Source organism: Cervus elaphus, chromosome 23 (genome assembly GCF_910594005.1).
Source record: "Cervus elaphus chromosome 23, mCerEla1.1, whole genome shotgun sequence".
Taxonomy (NCBI): Eukaryota; Metazoa; Chordata; class Mammalia; order Artiodactyla; family Cervidae; genus Cervus; species Cervus elaphus.
Genome location: NC_057837.1, coordinates 18,127,539 through 18,151,794, shown reverse-complemented (window position 1 = coordinate 18,151,794; position 24,256 = coordinate 18,127,539). Strand labels below are relative to the sequence as shown.

General features: G+C 42.0%; 2 protein-coding genes across 2 annotated transcripts in view; one reads left to right on the top strand and one right to left on the bottom strand.

Moving 5' to 3' along the window:
- The window catches only part of LOC122681476 (amyloid beta precursor protein binding family B member 1 interacting protein), a 73,681-nt gene that overhangs the window by 9,009 nt on the left and 40,416 nt on the right, over positions 1–24,256 (top strand). The gene's annotated exons all lie outside the window — the stretch shown is intronic.
- On the bottom strand, positions 23,315–24,069 carry LOC122681481 (peptidyl-prolyl cis-trans isomerase A-like). The gene has a single exon (XM_043883629.1). The coding sequence runs from the start codon at positions 24,026–24,028 to the stop codon at positions 23,534–23,536; it is 495 nt and encodes a 164-aa protein (XP_043739564.1). The 5' UTR covers positions 24,029–24,069; the 3' UTR covers positions 23,315–23,533.

Below are 24,256 nucleotides of genomic sequence, written 5' to 3'. Positions count from 1 at the left end.
CCCTTATGTTTTTGGATTCTTCTTAAAAGTAACAGGGACTGAAAAAAGGGTGGAAGTAAAACGTAGAGCAGGATACCGTAAACCCACATCCGGCTAATGTGATTGGTTGCCCTAGGCAACGGTGGTTGTCAACTCTTTTTTTTTCTCTTTAGTTTTCATCTGCTAGCTCACAGCAGCATAACACACCCTCACAACAGCAGCTGTCTTTGTGATGGTCTTCAACTCCAAAAATACACCTCCCTTCCAGGGCGGAAGATAAGTGATAAGATTTGGATTGTGGAATTGTAAAGTGCCATGGGGACAGTTCGAAAAAGCTTTAGGGAGATTCCAGTGCAGTTCCTCTCTAGTTCAGAATGGTTAAGAATCTGTCCTAGGGATTTCCCTGGCGGTCTAGTGAGGAACTAAGAACTCACATGTTGTGTGGCGTGACCAAAAAAAAAAAAAAAAAAAACACACAACAATCTCTGTCCTAGAAACACAACTGACAGATGTCCTTTTCAGCAGCTTTGTATTTTAAAGCTGTGCCTAGTCTGTGGAAAAATGGCAGTTCAGGAACACAGTAATGCAACAGGCAGAAGTAAACAAATCCTGCTTGGGACTTGGGAACCTGTATGTGGTGTGTGAGTAAGTGACGGACATTTGTTTCCACTAGTGGTTTTAGATCCCGTGGAGAAGGAAATGGCACCCCACTCCAGTTTTCTTGCCTAGAGAAACCCCATGGACAGAGGAGCCTGGCGGGCCACGGTCCGTAGGGTTGCAAAGAGTCAGACACAACTGAAGCGATTTAGCACACAGTTTTTAGCACACGGTGGTTTTAGAGGGAGATACAGTAACAAAAATGATGATGGTGGTGATAAAAATAATGGCTTAGTATAGTATATCAGACACTATACCATGGACTCAGGTTAAGTCCCTTAGCCAGGATCTCCCAACAGCTGAATGTATTTACTGAGTACGTGATGTGTGTCACAGGCTTGGATGAAAATACAAGATTTTCTGCCTGACCTCAGTGTGCTGTGAAAGACAGACACGAACTCAGTTGCATTCAAACTGGACAAATAGATACTGTGACAGCAGCATTAGCAAAATAGCTGCCAAACTCTACCTCTTAATGATCACCGTCGGTCTGTGTCTTCAGAAGGCTGTGTGGCATGATTGCGAACATGAGCTTTCGACCGAGACCTGGGCACAGTCCAGTCCTCCACTCACATGAGCTTGTGCAAATTATTGTTTCTCCAGCCCTAAGTTTTATAACCCATAAAATTAGAATAATGTCACTACATCCTAAGATTGCTTTGAGAATTAAATGAGATACTATATGTGTCTGATCTATAGTAATTGTCCCATATTTATAACTCCTACTATTCTTTTTTAAAGGTGCTAATACATATTAACATGAACTGTTATCCATTGAGTTCCAATAGTTGAACTGTTATCCAACCATAGTGCTGTGCCAGCTACTGGGAGAGTTGAGTCAAAATGCTTAGGCACTTGTAAAAACAGAAGACTGTGGTTCTCTGGAGCCCTGTCCTATACAAATATAATACAAATAAAATGCTGCCCCTCTCAGCATAGCTGAAAAGATTTTTTGAAATCTTGGTTGTTGATTCATACTTTTATTGAAAGGCTAGAATAACATAAGAAGGTGGTATGATTTACTTGGCAGCCGAACAAACCTCTTTCTTGACTATGAGGCTGATGGGTTCCACAGATGGATGTGGTGATTGACAGAAGGCAGCTTTCCTGTTTGGTTTGGATAAAGATCAGATGTGTAAGTTTCAGCCCTCCTTGGGGGCTATTTGCTGAGATCAGCAATGCCTTATGCTGAAAGTGGAGCTCCTAAAAGTTCTTAGTGCATTTCACTGAATGTGGACATTTCTTTTCTGAACCCCTTCTAATGGATGGAAGGATGGATGAATGGTTGGCTGATTGGACTGGGATCTCATGTCTGTTACAGAGTCCCAAACTTTCTGAGTCCCAAACTGCATTATTTGTTTTTGTTTTCTTGGCTCAAGTCCCACATTAAGTACCTGTGAGCCAGTTCTCCCATAGTGTATAGGGCAAGGGTTCTTGCTGATTCTAGACCCAGGGCAGTTGCAGTTTCTCTTTGTTCATTGTGACAGAGGAGTCGAATGGCCCATAGCATCAGTCCTTAATTACTCGAGTTTGTCCGTGGACTTCCATCTTTGCTGACCCCGAGTTTGGGCGTTTTCCTTGGCTCTGTGTTTGACAGCCCTCCTCCAGACCCACATTGGACCACTGCTTCCCTCGCTCTAGTGGTTTTCTGTACGATCCCTTCTCCTTAACATCTTCCAGAAATTCTTCAAGGTTTTTCATCTAGCAGCGGCATCCTTCCTTGCTTTCCAGGCTGCTCTGGGGTGATTTCACTTGAATCTTAGGAAAGGATGTGTATGCACTGCCCACTAAACAGAAGTTATCAGTGCACTTATTTTTAAGAAAATAATTTTATGTATTTATTTATTTTTGGCTGTGCTGGGTCTTCGTTGCTATGTGGGCTTTTTCTCTAGTTGCAGGGAGCAGGGGCTACTCTAGTTGCAGTGGGCAGATTTCTCACCGCAGTGGCTTCTCTTGTTGTGGAGCATGGACTCTAGGGCACACCGGCTTCAGTAGTTCTAGAGCTGTTGGGCCCTAGAGCACAGGCTCAGTAGTTGTGATGCATGGGCTTAGTTGTGGGATCTTCTCGGATCAGGGGTAGAAACTGTGTCTGCTGCATTGGCAGGCGGATTCTTCGCTACTGAGCCACCAGGGAAGCCCCTATCAGTGTATTTAAGTGATTTGAATTATGTAGATCATGAAACAGTCACTACAATAAGTTTGGTGAATATCCATCATCTCATATAGATATAAAATCTAGGTAATAATTTTTTTTCCTTGTGATGAGAACTCTTAGGATTTGCTCTCTTAACATCCTTCATATATAACATAGAGCAGTGTTAATTATAGGCATCATGATGTACACTACATCCCTAATGCTTATTTATCCTATAAGCAGAAGTTCGTACCTTTTGATCACCTTTTTCCAATCCCCACCCCACCCCCCAGTAACCACAAATCTGATATCTTTTTCTATGAATTTCTTTGTTTTTGAAGTATAGTTCTGCAACCACTGCATTAGTTCCTGGTGCACGACATAGTGATTTGATCTTTCTATTCATTACAAAATGATCATCACAATTTGTGCCGTTTTCTCATTATTATTTTTGGATAAAGCCTGACATTTTGGCTTTTTTTTAATGCACTGAATATTGACATAAATAGTCGTTTACCGCGTGTGCCTTTGCATGACACTTTTCTGCTCACAGCCTCCACTTCTTGACTTGCAGTTGGGACTAACATATTTTGCAGAGCAGGTGCGACGAGGCAGAGTCTAGCGTAAGAGCATAGTACCATGCTGGACTTGTAGAAGGTACCCTGGAGTGGTAGCTGCAGTGATCATTTGCTCTCCTGTCAACAGCTGCATAACAGACCATAACAGATCTGCGCAACAGATCACGGATTGTGTGGGTCAGGACTTGCCCCCGCAGGGCTCACTGGCCTCAGCTCCGTGATCTGTGACCTCGGGTGGGGAGACTTGGACAGCTGGAGGTGGTGCAGACTGCTGGAGACTGGGCTCACCTGGAGGATTTTTCACTCGCCAGCCTGGCCGCTGAGCTGGGCCGGGCCGGGTAACCGGAGTGTCTCCTGTGGCCCCTCCAGGTGGCTCTGGCTTCTCACAGGGAGACAGCTGGGCTTCCACAGGGAGTGTATGGAGGGAGTTCTAAACCACCTGTGATGGCCTCTCCTGGCCTGCCCTGCACACAGAGCGTCACTTCCTTAATACTGCATCCGTCATAGCAGCCAGAGACTGCTCAAGTCAAGGACAGGGGACAGAGACCCCACATCAAAGAACGGGAAGCCTTGTTTAACCATCATCATCATCACCATCTTTACACTGTGAATCTGCTTCTTCCGTATGAATAAGGAAAGGAAGTGCTTTCAAGTCCCATAGCAATTGAGTGAACATTTTCCTCAAGAGGTTACACATTGCCCAGGAAAGGAACATTAGTGATAAAGATAAGCTGGATTTTCCAGTATCTAACCAGGTTAGATCCAATATCTAACCTGATTCTTTTTTCATTCCATACTGTTGTTTTTTTTTTTTTAATCTTTTTTTTTTTAAGCCATGCCACAAAGCTTGTGAGAACTTAGTTCCCCAACCAGGGATCGCACCTGGGCTCTTGGGCAGTGTTAGCGCAGTCTAAACCACTTGACCGCCAGGGAGTTCCCTCATTCTATACTTTTAAACAGTAAATAGACAGTTTCCTATGCATTTTCAACACAGAAATAATACAGGGCATGGCACATGGTGAGTGCCTTCTTTCCTTGCGTTTGACGTAAAGCACAAGCCATTTTTGTTTTTTTTGTTTTTTTTGGGAAAAAAGTTTCTTTATTTCTATTTATTCATTTATGCAAAGATAGTATCAGCATAGGTAATAGGAACACATTTTTAAGTTTAAAATTAATTCTCCATTTTGAAAGGTTCAGGATTTTGTCTCTACTTTCTACCTTACTCTTTTAAATACTTCAGTCCAACAAAATAGCAGACAAAATGTTTATTCCCTTTTTCTTAAGGGAATAAGGTCATATTGGAATAATTAGAATTGGCTCTTTAGAATTTAGGTATCATTTATAGTAACCTGGAGATTTAATCACAGAATAATACATGTAAGAATGTTATAGCACACACACAAAAAAGTACAGAGAACTTTAAAAAGAACAAATTTCAGGGCACTTTGAAATTCTGAGGCATAAGAAAGCCCTCTTGGGTATCCTTAAAAGATTCTTCCCTTCAGATTCAGAATGAAAAATATTAGGAATGATAAGACAATGGGCACTGATGGCATGGCCCATGAAAGCTTCATTAGGACAGGGCTATATGGAGTTTCCACGTGTTAATGAAGGGACTGGCCCAAGAAAGAAAAGCCAGGAAGCTCCTCTAAACCCATGGCAGGTCAAATGATGCTGCTACAAGTGATTCCCTTAGAAAGGGATTATCCCACTGCTACCCTTTCCAAGGCTTAACTCTCACACTGCTTATACAACTACTTCTTTCCTTCACATCACCTGTTCCAGGAGCAAACCTCCTGCAAGAACGCTGGAGACTGGAAAGGCAAGACCGTGGGTATAGCAAAGGGGCTCTGGATCTCTGGTTATCTGTCACGATTTGCAATGTCTAACGAGGAGCCTACCTAATCTAAAAATGGATTGTTAACTAACTCAAGTGTATGTCTTGACTGAAACTTTTGATTCTCATAATCTTCATATACCCTGTACTTGCCTATGACATTTTAAAAAATTTACTTGTTTTTAATTGGAGATAATTACAATATTGTGTTGGTTTCTGCCATATATCAACATGAATCAGCCATTGGTATACACCTGTCCCCTCCATCTGGAACCTCTCTCGCACACTTTTTTAAAAATTTCACCATCTATTTGTAGACCAGTGGTTATCAATCTTTAGCATGCAAACAAATCACGTGGGAGGCTTTTTAAAATACAGATTGTATAATGGGCTCCAACTGATAAAAATAAATGGAAAAAAAAGATTAAAAAAAGAAAAAAAATAAAATACAGATTGTTGGTCCTCACCCCCAGAGTTTCTGATTCAATAATTTTGGAGTGGGGCTGAAGAATTTGCATTTCCAAATATCTGGGTGATGCTGTGGCTGTTGGTCTGAGACTCATACTTTGAGACCCACTGTTGCAAAAAAGGGGCTTCCCTGATGACTCAGCAGTAAAGAATCCACCTGCAGTGAAGGAGACTTGGGTTCGATCCCTGATTCAGGAAGATCCCCTGGAGGAGGAAATGGCGACGGACTCCAGTATTCTTGCCTGAAAAACCCCGTGGACAGAGGAGCCTGGAGGGCTACAGTCTGCAGGGTTGCAAAGAGTCAGACACGACTGAGTGACTAAGAGGGCAGCAGGCAGGCTGCAAAGAAAGTGCAGATCCAAGTCCAGAGATTAGCTTGGGCCTCACTAGATTTCCCAACTCTGTCAACCCACCATGTGCTTCCAGAGTCTGGCATTCTTCTCGTAGGATATATGTACTGACTCAACAAGGACAATGGTGACATGATCGATCAGTCTTAGCACTTTCTCAGCATCTCATGTGTATGAGGCATTCGGTGTTATCTAATCCTTGCAAAAATTCAGTGAAATATCCTCGTTTTATAGATCGAGAAGCCAACAGTGTTCAGGCCAAGTTTCTCAACATTTTACCACAGTGAGGGCAGGGCTGAACCCCAGGTCTTCTAGCATCCAATGTGCTGGCCCATGATCTCAGCTTCTGTGCATCCCACCATCGTCTCAGGCTGCAGAGAACAACTTCTCACCCCTAGAGAATGAGTGATCTCTCTCCTCTGATCCCTCATTATTTTATATCTTTCATATTATTGTTTGTGTGTGCTCAGTCGCTCAGTTGTGTTTGATTGTTTGCGGCTCTGTGGACTATAGCTCACCAGGCTCCTCAGTCCATGGGATTCTCTAGGCAAGAATACTGGAGCGGGTTGGCATCTCGTACTTCAGGGGATCTTCCCTACGCAGGGATCAAACCTGCATCTCCTGTGGTTCTTCCATTGCAGGCGAATTCTTTACTCCTGAGGGGGAGCCCTTAAATTATTGTTATGTGATGTTAAATTATTTTCATGTCTGCCATCCTGTTTAGACTTTGACCTTTATTCATCCATTCACCAAATATTCAAGGTATGGATTCTAGCATTACTATAAAGTCTGGCAGAGAGCTTGCATCCCATTATTGCTTCTTGAGATAATGAATGAGTTGAGAAGTAAAGAATCATGGTCTAAAACTATGACCTATCGCTGTGTAGTTAAATGAGTTCATGTGAAAATAAACACGTGGTCTCTAGGTATATTTGGTTTTGAATCACCCATTTCTCTAGGTCCTCCCAACCTAAGTGAAGAAGTAAGAAACATGGTTATTATAACAGCAACTACTTAGTGGCCCCATACAGCAGACCTATGTTCTCGGTTTCCTTTAGGAAAACAAGAGATGGTCTGTTTTCTTTTTGTTTTTTTACCCATTTTGTATATCGTGGTGAGTATATGTCAGTCCCAAACTTCCAATTTATATCTCTCCTAGTCCCTGCCCTGCTCTCCGCTTTGGTAACCAAAAGTTTATTTTCTATGTCTGTAAGTCTGTTTCTGTTTTATAAGTAAGTCCATTTGTGTCATTTTTTAAGATTCCACAATTAAGTGCTATTATATGATATTTGTCTTTGTCTGACTTACTTCACTTAATATGATCATCTCTAGGTCCATCCATATTGCTGCAAATGGCATTATTTCATTCTTTTTTGGCTTAGTAATATTCCATCATGTGTATGTGTATATATAGATACCTACATAAATACATACATACATATCACATCTTTTTTATCCATTCATCTGTCAATAGACATGTAGGTTGCTTCTGTATCTTGGCTATTGTACATAGTGCAGCTATTAACATTGGGGTGTGCATGTATATTTTTAAATTAGAATTTGCTCTGGATATATGCCTGGTAGTGGGATTGAAGGATCATACAGTAACTCTAGGTTTATTTTTTTAAAGAGCCTCCATACTGGTATCCATGGGCTTCCCAGGTGGTGCTAGTGGTAAAGAACCCAGCTGCCAACGCAAGAGACACAAAGGATGTGTGTTCAATCCCTGGGTTGGGAAGATCCCCTGGAGGGGGCGTGGCAACCCTCTCCAGTATTCTTGCCTGGAGAATCCCCAAAGCCTGGTGGGCTGCAGTTGCATAGAGGCAGACACTACTGAAGCAACTTAGCATGAATTACTGATAACCACAGAGGCTGCACCAACTTATATTCCCACCAACAGTGAAGGAGGGTTCCTTTTTCTCCACACCCTCTATAGTGTTTATTATTTGTGGGCTTTTTAATGATGGCCATTCTGACTGTTTGGATTTGTAGTTTTGCTTTCCATTTCCCTGGTGACTCAGATGGTAAAGAATCTGCCTGCAACGCAGGAGACCCAGGTTCGATCCCTGGGTTGGGAAGATCCGCTGGAGAAAGAAATGGCTACCCACTTCAGTATTCTTGCCTGGAGAATTCCATGTACAGAGAAACTTGGCAGGCTACAGTCTATGGGACTGCAAAGTGTTGGACACGACTGAGTGGCTGACGGTTTCTCTTGCACTTTTTATCTAACAGTTAGTGATATTGAGCATCTTTTCACATGCCTGTTGGCCATCTTTGTGTCTTCTTTGGAGAAATGTCTCTTTAGGTCCTGCTGTATAGCACAGGGAACTATACTCAGTACCTTGTAATAACCTATATGGGAAAGAATCTGAAAAATAATTTGTATATATATAACTGAACCAGTTTGCTGTACACTTGAGACTCACACAACATTGTAAACAAACAATACTCCAATTTAAAAAAATTGTTAAAGAAGCTATTGTAAAAAAAAAAAAAGATATGTATATATTTTAAAACACTCTCCCTTTTCTATCCATTCATGACATTCCCACCCCTGCCAGTTACAACCAAGAATGCCTGCGGAGCCAGTTGGTTCTCCTTGTGGGGAAAGGATGGGCTGAGCGTTAGGTTCCTCGTCAGGAGACTGCTGGCTGGAACAGAGTGACTTGCACTGCTCACTGTCACCCTTCTCTCCACAACCGTGATCAGAATATCCAATCAGCCCGAATCCTTGAGCATTGGAGCATCCGATATGATTTGGTGGAGATCTTGAGGGGGCATGCTTTTCTTTGAGGAGGTGACATTTAAGCTGAGTCTCAAGCACCAAAGCTACTGCATTCACCCAAAATCTCTCTCCTCAAACCCTAAGCTGCTAATCAGACTCTAAATAATGGATCTAAGGCAGTGATTCAAAGTGGCACTTATTTTAAGTAAAGTAATTAGTGATTCCATACTATTACAGCTCACTAATTTTCTGATCTAGGATAAGTTAAACTTTGTAAAGTAGGAAAAATAATGCCAGCTTCTAAAGGATTATTGTCGGGATGTCTTCAGCCTTCCAGGCCTTTCAGAGGCTAAAGAAGGCTTCAGTTCCAGTTGCTTATGGTATTGGGGCTACAGTTACTGAGTGCTCAGAGCTCAGCCAGGCCTGTTGTACAGACTGTACATGCATTCACTTATAGGCTCTCACCTGGACCCCGTGAGGTAGCTAGTTATCACATCTTTCGAAGATGAGAAAACTGAAGTGCCGAGAGGTTTGAGTAACTTGCCCAAGGTTCCCCAGCCATTAAGTGACAGTGCTGAGTTTTATCTCTGAGTTCTGGACTCTGCTCCGTCCCTGGGGAAGGGTCTTGTCTGCCCCAGGTGGCTCAGTGGTCCCCCAGCCGTGGGTGGGCCCACGTGTCACAAGGCAAATGTGAGCAAAATAGGAGTGCCCCCCACACACACTGCACCCCAGCTACTTATGGAAGATGATTTGGGAGAAAAATATTGTTAATAGATGTTTTTTGCTTTTTTTTTTAAGGGATGAATCATCGCGAATCTGTGGGAGTAAAAATTCAGTTCCTATCTTGAAAATAATTCTAACTTCAGTTCTAACTTCAAAGTAGAGTAGAAAACATTGTCAGTGCATCTTTGAGGAGAAAGAGAGAAAATTTACTAATTTTAAAATTTACTAGAAATTTACTCATTTACCAAAATTTTAGTAAAATACATTAGAATTTACTAAAAAGTTTTAGTAAAATTTATAGAAAAAGAATTAGAACTGGGTTGCTGCTGAAAACTCTTAAATGCACCTCAGATTTTTCTGATATCTTTTCCGTGGCACGTGGTATATCATGTTTTGGACACATGCGCTCACAGAAATGGCCATAAATACTTGAAAATAGAGAGAAGGCCAGGGCATGGTGGGGACACATGCTGCTTGAGCTCATTAATGCAGAGTTTACCACTCTTGACTTATTTTTACCAACAGCCCCAGTCCTTTGGGGGTTTTGGTGCCAGGTGCAGAATACTGACCAAGACCCAAAACCAGAGATTTTCTTACCCCATAGAAAGGCAACAAGAATTAATTGATATTTCCAGTTTTATCCTTAAGCCTTGCTGCATATAATTTTTCAGCAAAGGAAAACATCTGGCTCATAACATTATTTCTTGAAAAGAAGGGCAAATAATCCATTTCCAGCAATAGAGAAGTGGTTAAATGATGGCACAGCACATCAGCAGGGGACTTCCTTGGGGGTCTGGTGGTTAAGACTTCATACTTCCATTGCAGGGGCCTTGGGTTCGAGCCCTGGTTGGGGAACTAAGATCCACGTGCTGTGTGGTGCAGCCGAAAGAAAAAAATAAGTAGATAAAAATAAAAATTCAGTTTAAAAGAAAGATGTTTGGAGCCATGAAATTGGAAGAACTGTGCGTGACAGACAGAACGCATGTTATAATTGCCACTGACTGAATGGACTCACCTTCTCAGATAGGTTGTCTTGTCTTATCTCTCTTCCCCACTCCCTTCTGAAGGGGCTCCATTTGGTTTCCACCCTCAACGCTTCTCCAGAGATAGCCAGTGACTTTTATGTGGTTAAAGCCAAAGGTCATTGTTCACTTCTCATCTTGAGAACATTCAGCATCGTTATCCTGTTTCATTGATCAGTTCCTTAACAGTTTCTTTTTGGAGGTGGAAGACACTGCATCAAATGTTCAGGGACATTTTAGGACATAACAGCATACAGTTGCTTGTAGAATTTCATGTTTCTTCTTGGTATTACAAATAAAATGTGAGCCTTTACCTCTTCACATTGGGAATCTTAAGATTCTAAGACAGGCTGAGCGTGCCAGACACTCAGCCAAGCCTGTTCCTTTCAACCTTTAGAGTTCACAGTGTAATTTTTAGGCTCTTCCAAAAAAGTCAGTCCATCCTAAAGGAAATCAGTCCTGAATATTCATTGGAAGGACTGATGCTGAAGCTGAAACTCCAACACTTTGGCCACCTGATGTGAAGAACTGACTCATGTGAAAAGACCCTGATGCTGGGAAAGATTGAAGGCAGGAGGAGACGGGGACGACAGAGGATGAGAGGGTTGGATGGCATCACTGACTCAACGGACGTGAGTTTGAGTGAACTTCAGGAGTTGATGATGGACAGGGAGGCCTGGCATGCTGTAGTCCATGGGGTCGCAAAGAGTCAGACACAACTGAGCGACTGAACTGAAAAAAGTCATGAATTTTAAAAATATTTCTTATTTGCTTAAATACAAAGATTTCTTTTTCTTTATTGTCTTGAATATTTTTGGAAGCAAAACAACTTTTGAATTCCAATTACAAGTGTTTAATAGGTAGGCCTTTGGTACCTAAACAGTAATTCTTCATGATACATATATCTGTGAAATCCATCTCTCTTGAGTTTGAAAATTACAGTCTGAGCACTCTAGTAATTTCTGCTGCCATGAATTGCATGTCCTGGTCTATGAATGTCAGTCTTCACCAGACTTTAACTTTACATTTCAGTGCTGCATCACTGTGAGTTTTTTTTAAAGCTTTTTATTTATTTTCAATTTTATTTTTATTTATTTATTTTTTGGTTGTGTGGCATGCAGGATCTTAGTTTCCCAACCAGAGATTGAACCCAGTGCAATGGAAGCATGGATTCTTTTTTTTTTTTAATTTATTTTTTATTTGGAGGAAAATTGCTTTACAATGTTGTGTTGGTTTCTGCCCTATGACAGTGCCAATCAGCCTTCCTTCCCTCCCTCCATCCCAGCCTTCTAGGTCATCACAGAGCGCCAAGCTGAGCTCCCTATGTTATATAGCAGCTTCTCACCAGCTGTCTGTTTTACACGTGGTAGTGTACATACGTCGATGCTACTTTCTCTGTCGCACTTTTTCCTTCCCTCACTGTGTCCCCAAGTCTGTTCTCTGTATCTGCATCTTCATTCCTTCCCTGCAAATAGGTTCATTAATACTATTTTTCTAGATTCCATATATATGCATTAATATACGAGGTTTGTTTTTCTCTTTCTGACTTAACTTCACTCTGTATAACAGGTTCTAGCTTCATCCACCTCACTAGAACAGACTCAAATTGCTATAGTCATCAAGACAGGATGATACTGGCACAAAAACAGAAATAAAGACCAGTGGAACAAGATAGAAAGCCCAGAGATAAACCCACACACATATGGGCACCTTATCTTTGACAAAGGAGACAAGAATATACAATGGAGAAGAAAACAGCCTCTTCAATAAGTCGTGCTGGGAAAACTGGACGGCTACATGTAAAAGAATGAAACTAGAACACTTCCTAACACCGTACACAAAAATAAACTCAAAATGGAAGTGTGGATTCTTAAGCACTGGACCACCAGGGAAATCCCTGATAATTTTTTAAATGAACTGTGTCTTCTACTACCGATGCAGATAACAAATAAAATGACGATAAGATAAAAAGACACCTTTTCTGTTCCACTCGGTTGACACGTGTGTGGTTAAGGAATACTGTGTCATAGCTGATTCCTACTGGTGGTAGCCAGGTTTCATATTTGATGCTATGAATCGTGGCTTCAGAAGTATTTTAATGTCAAAATATGTTTTTGAATTGAGGAAATAAGTTTGCCTTTCATTTTTCTCCTGGCTTCAGTGATTTTTTTATGGTGTGCAGTAACCTGTGGGTCTATTTTGCTATAAGAAACAACTCACAAAGCTGGCCAGCAGTCTTAGGGTGGTATTGTGGCAGATTCAGCCCTGGGGAGCTGTTTCTTGCTTTCTAAGCAAAGCCTGGAACATGTGCTCTGCGGGGGGCTATTCCACGCATCTCAGTGGACATGTCTAGTCCTTTTTACTCCAGTGATGGCTAAGGTCACGACTCTTCATTCTTAAGAATCTTTAGGAAATATCCCCTCTGCCCTTCTGCAAATTAAAAAGCCATCTGACACTAATATTCTCATGCTTGGATATTTAAGAATTTCAGCAATCCTTCAGGGAAATCCTCCTTGCACTAGAACACATTGGTCTTCACTGCCAAAGCAAAAATGAGAAATTGAAGCCAAAGTGTTTTGACCTCTTTCCCTTCATCCTTTTCCGCTTTCAACTAGGAGTTGGAAGAAGGGAAGATTACTGTTTTAAAATCATGCATCAAAATCCTATGATTACCAGGTAATTTCTGTTTCCATCTGTTTGTTGCACACAGCATTAAGACCCACGTGGCCCCTCCCTTTCCACATAGCCTAGGGGTGGATGTCAGGACCATGGCCAGATAGGGACCCTAGCTTAGCATAGCTGTTCTAGAGCGGGGAGATGCTATGACATAGCACCCACGGTCATGTCTATGAAGACACAACCCCGTTCTGGAGTCTTTAGAAGCTCTGATGTGAAAGAGCCTCCCTTGGAGCTGAGATGTTACTGCGTGAAATCCTGTTTCAGTTTGGCTTCCTATACTGTGTGTGCCTTTTTCTCCTCTTATATTTTCTTGCTCCCAATGACCGTGTGTCATCTCTAGGCAGATGTGCTGCGAGTGTCCAGGTGTACTTTGCACCTACATTTTTCTTTCACTACGACTCCCCTGCTGTGACTTTTTGACTATGTGGCTTGTTTTCTGCATAAGGCAGGAGCAAGCAGTAGGATGAAAGAGACAGGACTCGAGTTTGAGTCCTGTCCTGTGTGATCTCGGGCCTGACACTCAGACTCCTAACCACAGGCTCCTCGTCTATGAAGATGGGAGTAGTGTTATCCACCCCCACAGGGTTATATAAGAATTAGATGAGATAACACATCAGCTCTGCTCAGAATAGATTTTTTTTTCTTTTGTATCGTCTTTGCCAGCATCTCGCACTTCATTCTCCCCCTGTTCCTCTTTCTTTCTTTCTTTTTGGCTTGGCTTTTTTTTTTTTAAGGAGTACCATTTTTTAATTTATTTCGTTTATTTTTTTTCTTGCTCTGGGTCTTTGTTGCCGCACACAGGCTTTCTCTAGTTGCAGTAAGCTGGGGCTACTCTTCATTGCAGTGCATGGGCTTCTCATTGCAGTGGTTTCTCCTGTGGAGCACAGGCCCTAGGCACACAGGCTTCAGTAGTTGCAGTCCTTGGGCTCAGTAGTTGTGGCACATGGGCTTTAGTTGCTCCAAGGCATGTGGAACCTTCCCAGACCAGGGATCGAACCTATGTCCCCTGCCTTGGCAGGCGGATTCTTCTCTGTACCACCAGGGAAGTCCCTGCTTTGCTTTTTAAAATTCAGATTCACCGGACTTAAAAGATTTTGGTTCTTTATTTCCCCCCAACTTTTTCTCTTGAAAAGTTTCAATACTTCCACAACAACAAAAAAGTAAGAATACTGCAACAGACAGCCGTATTCCCATCACCCAGACTCACTCACTGTTTACATTTTACAGTTTGTGCTTGATGTTTTTCACCATTTATCTCTTAAGAACAAAGACCTTCTCAAACACAAACCACAGTTATCACACCCAGGAAGTTTAATTGATTTAATAATTTTCTGATATACAGTTCATATTCACATTTTCCAGATTATCCCAATAACACCTTTTTTTTCCGAAGAGTCTAAACAAGTCATTTTCTTTGTTCTGCAGAAAGTCCCTCAATGGAGATTTGCTGGATTGACCCCTCCAGACTAGACTCCAGCGAAACACCCTGGTGCGTTAGTGTAGAGGTAATGCCACGTTCTGGGGGCATTACCACGGGGCAGTGATGTCAGGTTGTCCCACCAGTGATGATCCTAAGTCTTTGATTATTTGGTTAAAAGTGTGTTCATCAGATTTTTCCATTTAAAGGTATTCCCTTTGAAAGCATTAAAGAATACTCTTGTGTCACTTACTATTTCTGAGTTCTGTTGAATGTTTTGGGGTCTTATTCATGCATCTCACCTCTCACCTACCTGGAGCTTGACTTAGCAGAGCTTCATCTTTTTTCTTTCCTTTCCTTCTCTTTTTTTCTCTTTCTTTTCTTGACTATACCTCAAGGCTTATGGGATCTTAGTTCCCCAGACCTGGTGCATTGGCAATGAAAGTTCAGAGTCCTAACCACTGGACCCCCAGGGAATTCTCTACTGTTCATTCTTACCACCCACTATGGTGGCTGTAGAAACATTTCCCTTCTCTTTTCTTTTTTAAAATATTTTTGGCCACACTGTGTGGCATTTGGGAGGTTAGTTCCTTGACCAGGGATCGAACCTCATTCCCTGAAATGGAAGCACAGAGTCTTAACAACTGGACCATCAGGTAAGTCCCCATTTCCCTTTTCTTTTTTTTTTAATTTTTTTATTAGTTGGAGGCTAATTACTTCACAACATTTCAGTGGGTTTTGTCATACATTGATATGAATCAGCCATAGATTTACACTTATTCCCCATCCCGATCCCCCCTCCCATCTCCCTCTCCACCCGATTCCTCTGGGTCTTCCCAGTGTACCAGGCCCGAGCACTTGTCTCATGCATCCCACCTGGGCTGGTGATCTGTTTCACCATAGATAGTATACATGCTGTTCTTTTGAAACATCCCACCCTCACCTTCTCCCACAGAGTTCAAAAGTCTGTTCTGTATTTCTGTGTCTCTTTTTCTGTTTTGCATATAGGGTTATCGTTACCATCTTTCTAAATTCCATATATATGTGTTAGTATGCTGTAATGTTCTTTATCTTTCTGGCTTACTTCACTCTGTATAAGGGGCTCCAGTTTCATCCATCTCATTAGGACTGGTTCAAATGAATTCTTTTTGACGGCTGAGTAAAATTCCATGGTGTATATGTACCACAGCTTCCTTATCCATTCATCTGCTGATGGGCATCTAGGTTGCTTCCATGTCCTGGCTATTATAAACAGTGCTGCGGTGAACATTGGGGTGCACGTGTCTCTTTCAGATCTGGTTTCCTCAGTGTGTATGCCCAGAAGTGGTATTGCTGGGTCATATGGCAGTTCTATTTCCAGTTTTTTAAGGAATCTCCACACTGTTTTCCATAGTGGCTGAACTAGTTTGCATTCCCACCAACAGTGTAAGAGGGTTCCCTTTTCTCCACAGCCTCTCCAGCACCCATTTCCCTTTTCTTATCCATCTCCCCTTCTCATCATTTCTTTTCCACTGCTTCCCCCTGAAGCCTTTCATCCATTTGTGGAAGACTTTTGCGGGTCTTCTATGACCAAGACAGGCACCATGTTTGGCACTAGGAACGCATAAGCAATCCTTGCCCTCGTGAAACTTAAATGAATGTATTGCATTTTATATTTTTTATTCATTCATTCATGCGACAGATATTCACTCATTGTCTATCATGTATCTGCATTGCTCAGCTTCCTGGGAACCCATCAAGAAACAAAAACAGTCAAATCCGTGCCCTCACGGAGCTTACATTCTGGTTGATAAGTAGAAAGAGAAAGTAAACAGGGAGAAGTGGGCTTGTGGTAAAGAGTTGATTTTGAAAGAGTTAGGGGAACACTGAGGGAACATTTAAGCAACCACCTTAAGGCTGTGGGGAGCAGGCCATTTAGGTCAGCAGGAAACAGATGTTCCAGACAAAGAGAAAAACGTGTGCAGATACACGCTCGCAGGGTCCTCAAGAGCAGCTGGGGGGCTCCGGGGAGCAGAAGAAGTAAAGAAGATAAAATCAGACACTCGAGGGTTGGGGTGAGGCTATGTAGTAGTTGAATATGTGAAATAAGAGGGAATTTTGGGCTGGAGATGCACACTTGTATGCAGTGTTTGGGTGTGGAGAAAAGGGAACCCTCTTACACTGTTGGTGGGAATGCAAACTAGTACAGCCGCTATGGAGAACAGTGTGGAGATTTCTTGAAAAACTGGAAATAGAACTGCCATATGACCCAGCAATACCACTTCTGGGCATACACACTGAGGAAACCAGACCTGAAAGAGACACGTGCACCCCAGTGTTCATCACAGCACTGTTTATAATAGCCAGGACATGGAAGCAACCTAGATGCCCATCAGCAGATGAATGGATAAGGAAGCTGTGGTACATATACACCATGGAATATTACTCAGCCATTAAAAAGAATTCATTTGAATCAGTTCTAATGAGATGGATGAAACTGGAGCCCATTATACAGAGTGAAGTAAGCCAGAAAGATAAAGAACATTACAGCATACTAACACATATATATGGAATTTAGAAAGATGGTAACGATAACCCTATATGCAAAACAGAAAAAGAGACACAGATGTACAGAACAGACTTTTAGACTCTGTGGGAGAAGGCGAGGGTGGGATGTTTCGAGAGAACAGCATCGAAATATGTATATTATCTATAGTGAAACAGATCACCAGCCCAGGTTGGATGCGTGAGGCAAGTGCTTGGGCCTGGTGCACTGGGAAGACCCAGAGGAATCGGGTGGAGAGGGAGGTGGGAGGGGGGATCGGGATGGGGAATACATGTAAATCCATGGCTGATTCATATCAATGTATGACAAAACCCACTACAATATTGTAAAGTAATTAGCCTCCAACTAATAAAAATAAATGAAAAATAAATAAATAAAGCCACAAGACCGCATGAGATCAGCCCAGAGTGAGTGTAGACAGAGATCAGAGGGAAGACCAGGAGATCTGGGAAATGAAGAGGGACTGATGGGAGAGGCTGAAAGGAGAAGCCAGTAAGGTTCCTGAATCTTACACATTTTGAGGACATTCCCTTTAAAAAAAAAAAGAGTACAAAATGATGAATGAAATTTAAAATAGAAAGTAAATATTTAGAGTGAGAAAGGAGTCACAACAAATGGTTAATTTTTTAAAGTACTTACCACAAATCTAAAAAAAAAAATGATACAAATGATACAAAACAGAAATAGACTCACAGACATAGGAAACAAACCTATGGTGGAATCTAGAAAAATGGTACAGATGAACCTATTTGCAGGGCAGGAATACTGACACAGATGTAGGGAACAGACCTGTGGTCACAGGGCGGAAAGGGGAGGGTGGGAGGAGTTGGGAGATTAGAATTGACATTTATACATTGCCATGTGTGAAACAGGGGCTTCCGAGGTGGCTCAGTGGTCAAGAATCCTGCCAAGCAGGAGATGCAGGAGACTCGGGTTCGATCCCTGGGTCGGGAAGATCAGCTGAAGGAGGAAATGGCAACCCACTCCAGTATTCTTGCCTGGAAAATACCATGGACAGAGAAGCCTGGCGGGTTAGAGTTCATGGGGTTGCAGAGTCAGACACGACTAAGTGACTGATCATGATGGGTAAAATAGAGAGCTAGTGGGAGCCTGCTATAAAGTACAGGAACCTCAGCTCTGTGCTTTGTGATGACCTAGATGGGTGGGATGGGGCTGGGGCGGAGTAGGAGGGGAGATATATATATATATATATATACATATGTATATATATATACACACATATGGCTGATTCATTTCATTTTAAAGCACTTATACTCCAATTAAAGTTTTTTTAATTAAATATATCAAAATTTTAAAAAATAAAGAAACCATGGTTACCAAAGGGGAAAGGGGAAGGGGAGGATGAATCAGAAATTTGGGATTAACAGATACACACTACTATATATGAAACAGATAAAACAGCAAGGACCTACTGTATAGCACGGGGAACAATATTAAATACCTTAACCTATAATGGAAAATAATCTGAAAAACAATACATACATATGTGCATTATATATAATATGATGTATATATACTATACATATATATGTATAAGCTGAATCACTGTGCAGTACACCTGAAATATTAGTAAATCAACTGTATTTCAATTTTATTTATTTATTTTTTAAATTTTTTGTATTTCAATTTTAAAAGAACATGTGTTTGTGTGTTAGTTGCTCAGTCGTGTCCTACTCTTTGTGACCCTGTGGACTGTAGCCCACCAGGCTCCTTTGTTCATGGGATTCTCCAGGCAAGAATACTGGAGTGGGTTGCCACTTCCTTCTCCATTAAAAGAACATATGTGCCACAAATATCATAATATTCCCAAAGCACATTTTTATTTTTATTATTACTAACTGCCTGACATATGTCTTCCTGCATTTTAGACTGCATATTCTCTAATCAGCTCTCCGTATGAGGATGGATTTGAAATACAATCTTCTGTAGTGGAAATAGCTAATTTTCACTAATAGCTGGAGCCTTTCCTCCAGCCTGGTTACTCATCATTAATTGTGTTACTGGTAATTTAGAAAAAGTTTTCCTTCAGTCGCATAACTCTCCATGGTCAGGCCTTGTCTGTAACTTCCTCTGTGGTTTCTTCCACTGGAGGTGCTTCTTGCCTAGGAGCAAGATCTCAGAGAACTGAGTCACTTGCTTTTGCTAGATATGACATGGTACCCATGGCTCCCAATGGCTCAAGAAGCAGCTGGTCCAGTTTAGCTAGGACCACACAGCTCCTGCCCCTCCCAACTGCTAAGCTGGCCCTGTGGGTGAGGTCAGGTGGCCATGAAGCCTGCGTCAAGGTGACTCCAGGCAAGTAACAGAGCAGAACAGTGTTTCCTTCAGACGTTCTCCTTGGACTAGAAGATGACATCCACAGTCTGTGAGATTTACCTTAGGTCCAGTTCTTGCTGGAGTCCAGGTGAAGTGGAAGTGATGCTGATGCTGGCAGCCCACTAGCCCCACTCCCAAGTCCTGAGACCACTACCAGGGTGATCTCCCAGCAAGAAAGCATTGTTCCACGCTGTGGCTTGGGGCCCAGAAGAGAAGTGCAGTCTTATAAAGAGCCTGTAAGTGAGGATCCCTGAAACTTTAAAAAAATAAAAAGTTTATTTATTTGGCTGCATCAGCTCTCAGTTGCGGCACATGGGACCTTCACTGGCACACAGGCCTAGCTGTGGTGCATGGGCTTAGTCGCTCTGCAGCATGTGGGATCCTAGTTCCCAGACCAGGGGTTGAATCCGAGTCGCCTGTATTGCAAGATGGATTCTAAACCAGTGGACCAGCAGGGAAGTCCCTGAATCCCTGAAACTTAAGTTTTACTAGCTTCAAGTTCAGTTGGTCTCTGTTAGGAGGAAAAGCAGGAAGGAAAGCTTTCATGGAAGCCAAGTGAAGAAAGTATTTCCAAAACAAGGTGATCGGTGAATGGTGTTAAATACTGCTTAAGAGGCTGAGAATTAACTACTGGACTTAGAAATGTGATGGTTGTTGGTGATCTTGACACAGTTTGGTGACATGGTGGAAACAAAAGTTCATGGTGGCTCAGATGGTAAAGAAGATGCCTGCAATGCAGGAGACCGGGGTTTGATTCCTGGGAATATCCCCTGCAGAAGGGAATGGCTAGCCACTCCTGTATTCTTGGCTGGAGAATGCCATGGACAGAGAAGCCTGGCAGGCCTCAGTCCATGGTGTTGCAAAGAGTCAGACACGACTGAGCAACGAATACTTTTCATTTCATCAGTTTGATATGCTATAACAAAAATACCGTAGACTGAGCAGCTTAAGCAACAGACATTTATGTCTCAACAGTTCTGGAAGCTGGAAAGTCAGAGACCAAGGCATGACTAGATCTGGGGACTGGTGAGGGTCTTCCTGGTTTGCAATAGCCATCTTCTTGCTGTGTCCTCACATGGCAGAGAGAGAGAAGCAAGCTCTCTCATGTCTCTTTATTTATTTATCTGACTGCACCAGGTCTTAGCTGTGGCATGTAAGATCTAGTTCCCTGACCAGGGATTGAACCCAGGCCCCCTGTATTGGGAGCGAACAGTCTTAGCCACTGGACTACTGGGGAAGTCCCTCAAATCTCTTCTTATACAAGCAGTAATCCCAACATGAAGGCTCCACTCTCATGACCTAATTTCCTCTCAAAGGCTCCATCTACAGATACTGTCACATTGAAGACTAGGGTTGCAACAAATTAATTTGGTGGCCGGGGCAGGGGTAGGTAGGACACAAACATTCAGCCATAGCAGGGTAAATTCAAGAGAAAACGGGGACAAGTAGGAAACAGTGAATATATATAACCATTTGTAGGCGTTGTGTGTATGAAAATTAGTTCCCATTGTTCTTATTTACAAATGAGTGAATAATATATTTTTCTATTTTTATCTCTTCAAAAAGCCCTAAATTATGTTGTCACTTTTGTTTGATGCCACTGTAGATCCTAAATACGAAAGCAGTTCCCCATACTTTATGTAAATGCTCAAAATAGAATAAAAAAGGAACTTAAGAAAATCTCAAGATCTCTTTTCAGCCCAAGTATATACAAGTAACACTACTTCTTGTCTTCTAAAGATATAGAAAAGTCAATAGGACAGATGCAAGTGAGAATTTGCATTCATATAAGCCGCCCTTCCCCCATGTCACATGTGGTTAACTTTTGATGCTGTTGAATATTTTGGGGTCTCTTTCTGCCGTCTCACTTTTCACCTCCCTGGAGCTTGACTTAGCAGAGTACATTATTACTCTGCCCACTCCACCCTGCATTCACTCAAAACCAAAACAATCTGGAAATAAGTCCATTTAAAAATCATACTTTTGGTGCTTGCCTGGTGGTCCAATGACGAGGACACCACACTTCTAATGCAGGGGGCCTGGCTTCAATCCCTGGTCAGGAACTAGATCCCACATGCCACAACTATGAGATTGCCTGCCACCACTGAGACCCAGTGCAGCCAAATAAATAAATACAAATATTTAAAAAATAATCTCTTTTTAAAAATATGGTAATCCATTTCATGTTACGTATGTGTGTGTGTGTCTACACTTAAGAACTTCTAAGACTTTTTCAAATACCCCTTTGGTTTTTTTAAAATTATTAAATAAACTATGTCATTTCATGATCACTCTTCCATTTACAAATGTTTTTTCCATCAAACTTTTGCCATCACAATACTGCCTACCATAGATTCCTGTTGCCTTGGCTGTTCCTTTTGCATGGTCATACATACACACACTTAACGACATCCCCATGAATTTCCTTTGTGATTAATTGTTGTATTGGTCTGTGTTGTTCATATGACCGTAATGATTATCCTGTTGACTTCATAACTGTTTGTTAGCCTAGTTCTTAAAATTTTCACTGATTTCCACCCATGAATGGATAAAGAAGATATGGTACATATATACAATGCAATATTACTCAGACATAAAAAGGAATGGGATTGGATCATTTGTAGTGATGTGGATGAACCTAGAGCCTGTCATACAGAGTAAAGTAAGTCAGAAAGAAAAATATTGTACGTTAAGGAGAATATATGGAATCTAGAAAAATGGTACAGGTGAATCTGTTTGCAGGGCAAGAATAGAAATGCAGATATAGAGAACTGACGTGGACATAGAGAGGGAAGGGGAAGGGAAAAGTGGGACGAGCTGTGAAAGTAGCATTGATACACACACAGACACACACACACACACACACACACTACCATGTATAAAATAGATAGTTAGTGGGAAGCTGCCGTATACCATAGAGAACTCAGTTCGGTGCCCTGTGATGACCTAGAGGGGTGGGAAGTGGGGGTTGGGAGGGAGACTCCAGATGAAGGGGTATATGTGTACATATAGATTCATGATGTTGTACAGCAGAAACACAACATTTTAAAGCAATTATACTCCAATAAAAACATTTTTTTCACTGATCTCAAGTATACTGTGCAAAGCCAGTTTAGTTGACCCAAGAGATTTCTTGTAGTTCTTTGCTGAGTATTATTTGGCCCTGGGTGTAATTTTAGAGATGTTTCTGCTTCCTGTTTTACGTTACACAGAAGTTTTACCTCCCGCCTCCCCCACACATTGCGAGAACCTTTAACCACGGGCTGTGTTGTTCCATGAACCACTTCCTCTTGAGGAGGGCTTTCATTGCATTTTGAAAAAAAACCACACAGCAGGAATTGGGTAAAATGCAATATCGTCTGTTATTTTCCAGTTGTACCTTACACTGGCTACTTCACGATCTCCGCCAGCATTTGTGATCACCTGGATTCTACACTACTCCATATTCCATACCAAGTGTGATTCCTATCACCAACAGAGTTTTTTTAAATTATCTCCTCTTTTGTATCTATAGTTGTAGTATGTGGGCTGGAGCTTCCCTGGTGGCTCAGTGATAAATAATCCATGGACCAAATGGTTCGATCCCTGGGTTAGGAAGATCCCCTGGAGAAGGAAATGGCAACCCACTCCAGTATTCTTGCCTGGGAAATCCCATGGACAGAGGAACCAGGCAGGCTACAGACCATGGAGTCACAAAAGAGCTGGACAGGCTGAGTGGCCAAACAGCAACAATGTGTGGGCTGATTTTTTTTCCCTTGAAAAAATAAACACAGCCAGTTGGGTTTTTTTTTTTTTCAATTTAAAAATAATAAAAATATCAAAGCAAATTGATACTGAAAGAACCTCAGATTTTTCCAACCTTCTTTTTTTTTTTTTAATTGTTTAGTTTTTATTTCATAATCATAAATTTAACTTTGCAATCCAGCTAAACTTGGAGGGGGATAAGGAAAATATGGAACCCAAAGAACTGTAGCGAGAGCACAAAGATTATGGGATATTTCGAGCAGATGGGGGTGAAGGGGTGCTCTCCTGGGCTACAGAAGGAATGGTCTGGTGGTTAAGTAAAACACAAGTCAAATTTATTAGATTTGTCCACAGTCAGCAATGGTGATCTTCTTGCTGGTCTTGCCATTCCTGGACCCAAAGCGCTCCATGGCTTCCACAATATTTATGCCCTCTTTCACCTTGCCAAAGACCACATGCTTGCCATCCAACCACTCAGTCTTGGCAGTGCAGATGAAAAACTGGGAACCGTTTGTGTTGGGGCCAGCATTTGCCATGGACAAGATGCCAGGACCTGTATGCTTCACGATGAAATTCTCATCGTCAAATTTCTCGCCATAGATGGACTTGCCACCAGTACCATTATGGCGTGTGAAGTCACCACCCTGGCACATAAATCCCGGAATTATTCTGTGAAAGCAGGAACCTTTATAACCAAATCCTTTCTCCCCAGTGCTCAAAGCACGAAAGTTTTCTGCTGTCTTTGGAACTTTGTCTGCAAACAGCTCAAAAGAGACGCGGCCCAAGGGCTCGCCGTCGACAGCGATGTCGAAGAAGACGGTGGGGTTGACCATGGCTAGACAGCAAGGAAGGCTCCGGGGTGGCGGCGTCTGCAAGGCCCCAACCTTCTTTCTCATGAATTCTGTTAATAGTTATAGTTTAATTCTCGCAATCTAGCTATAGACTCAAACACCGCTTCGCTTGCACAATAGTGCGTGATACACGATAGTGCTACAGCCAGGGTGAATCTTGAGGACAAATATTTCAGCCCACTTACCTGAGATGTCTAGTAGCCAGATTCA

What these genes read in the sequence shown, in the direction of transcription:
- LOC122681481 (XM_043883629.1), bottom strand. Translation starts at nt 24,028, where the DNA reads ATGGTCAACCCCACCGTCTTCTTCGACATCGCTGTCGACGGCGAGCCC.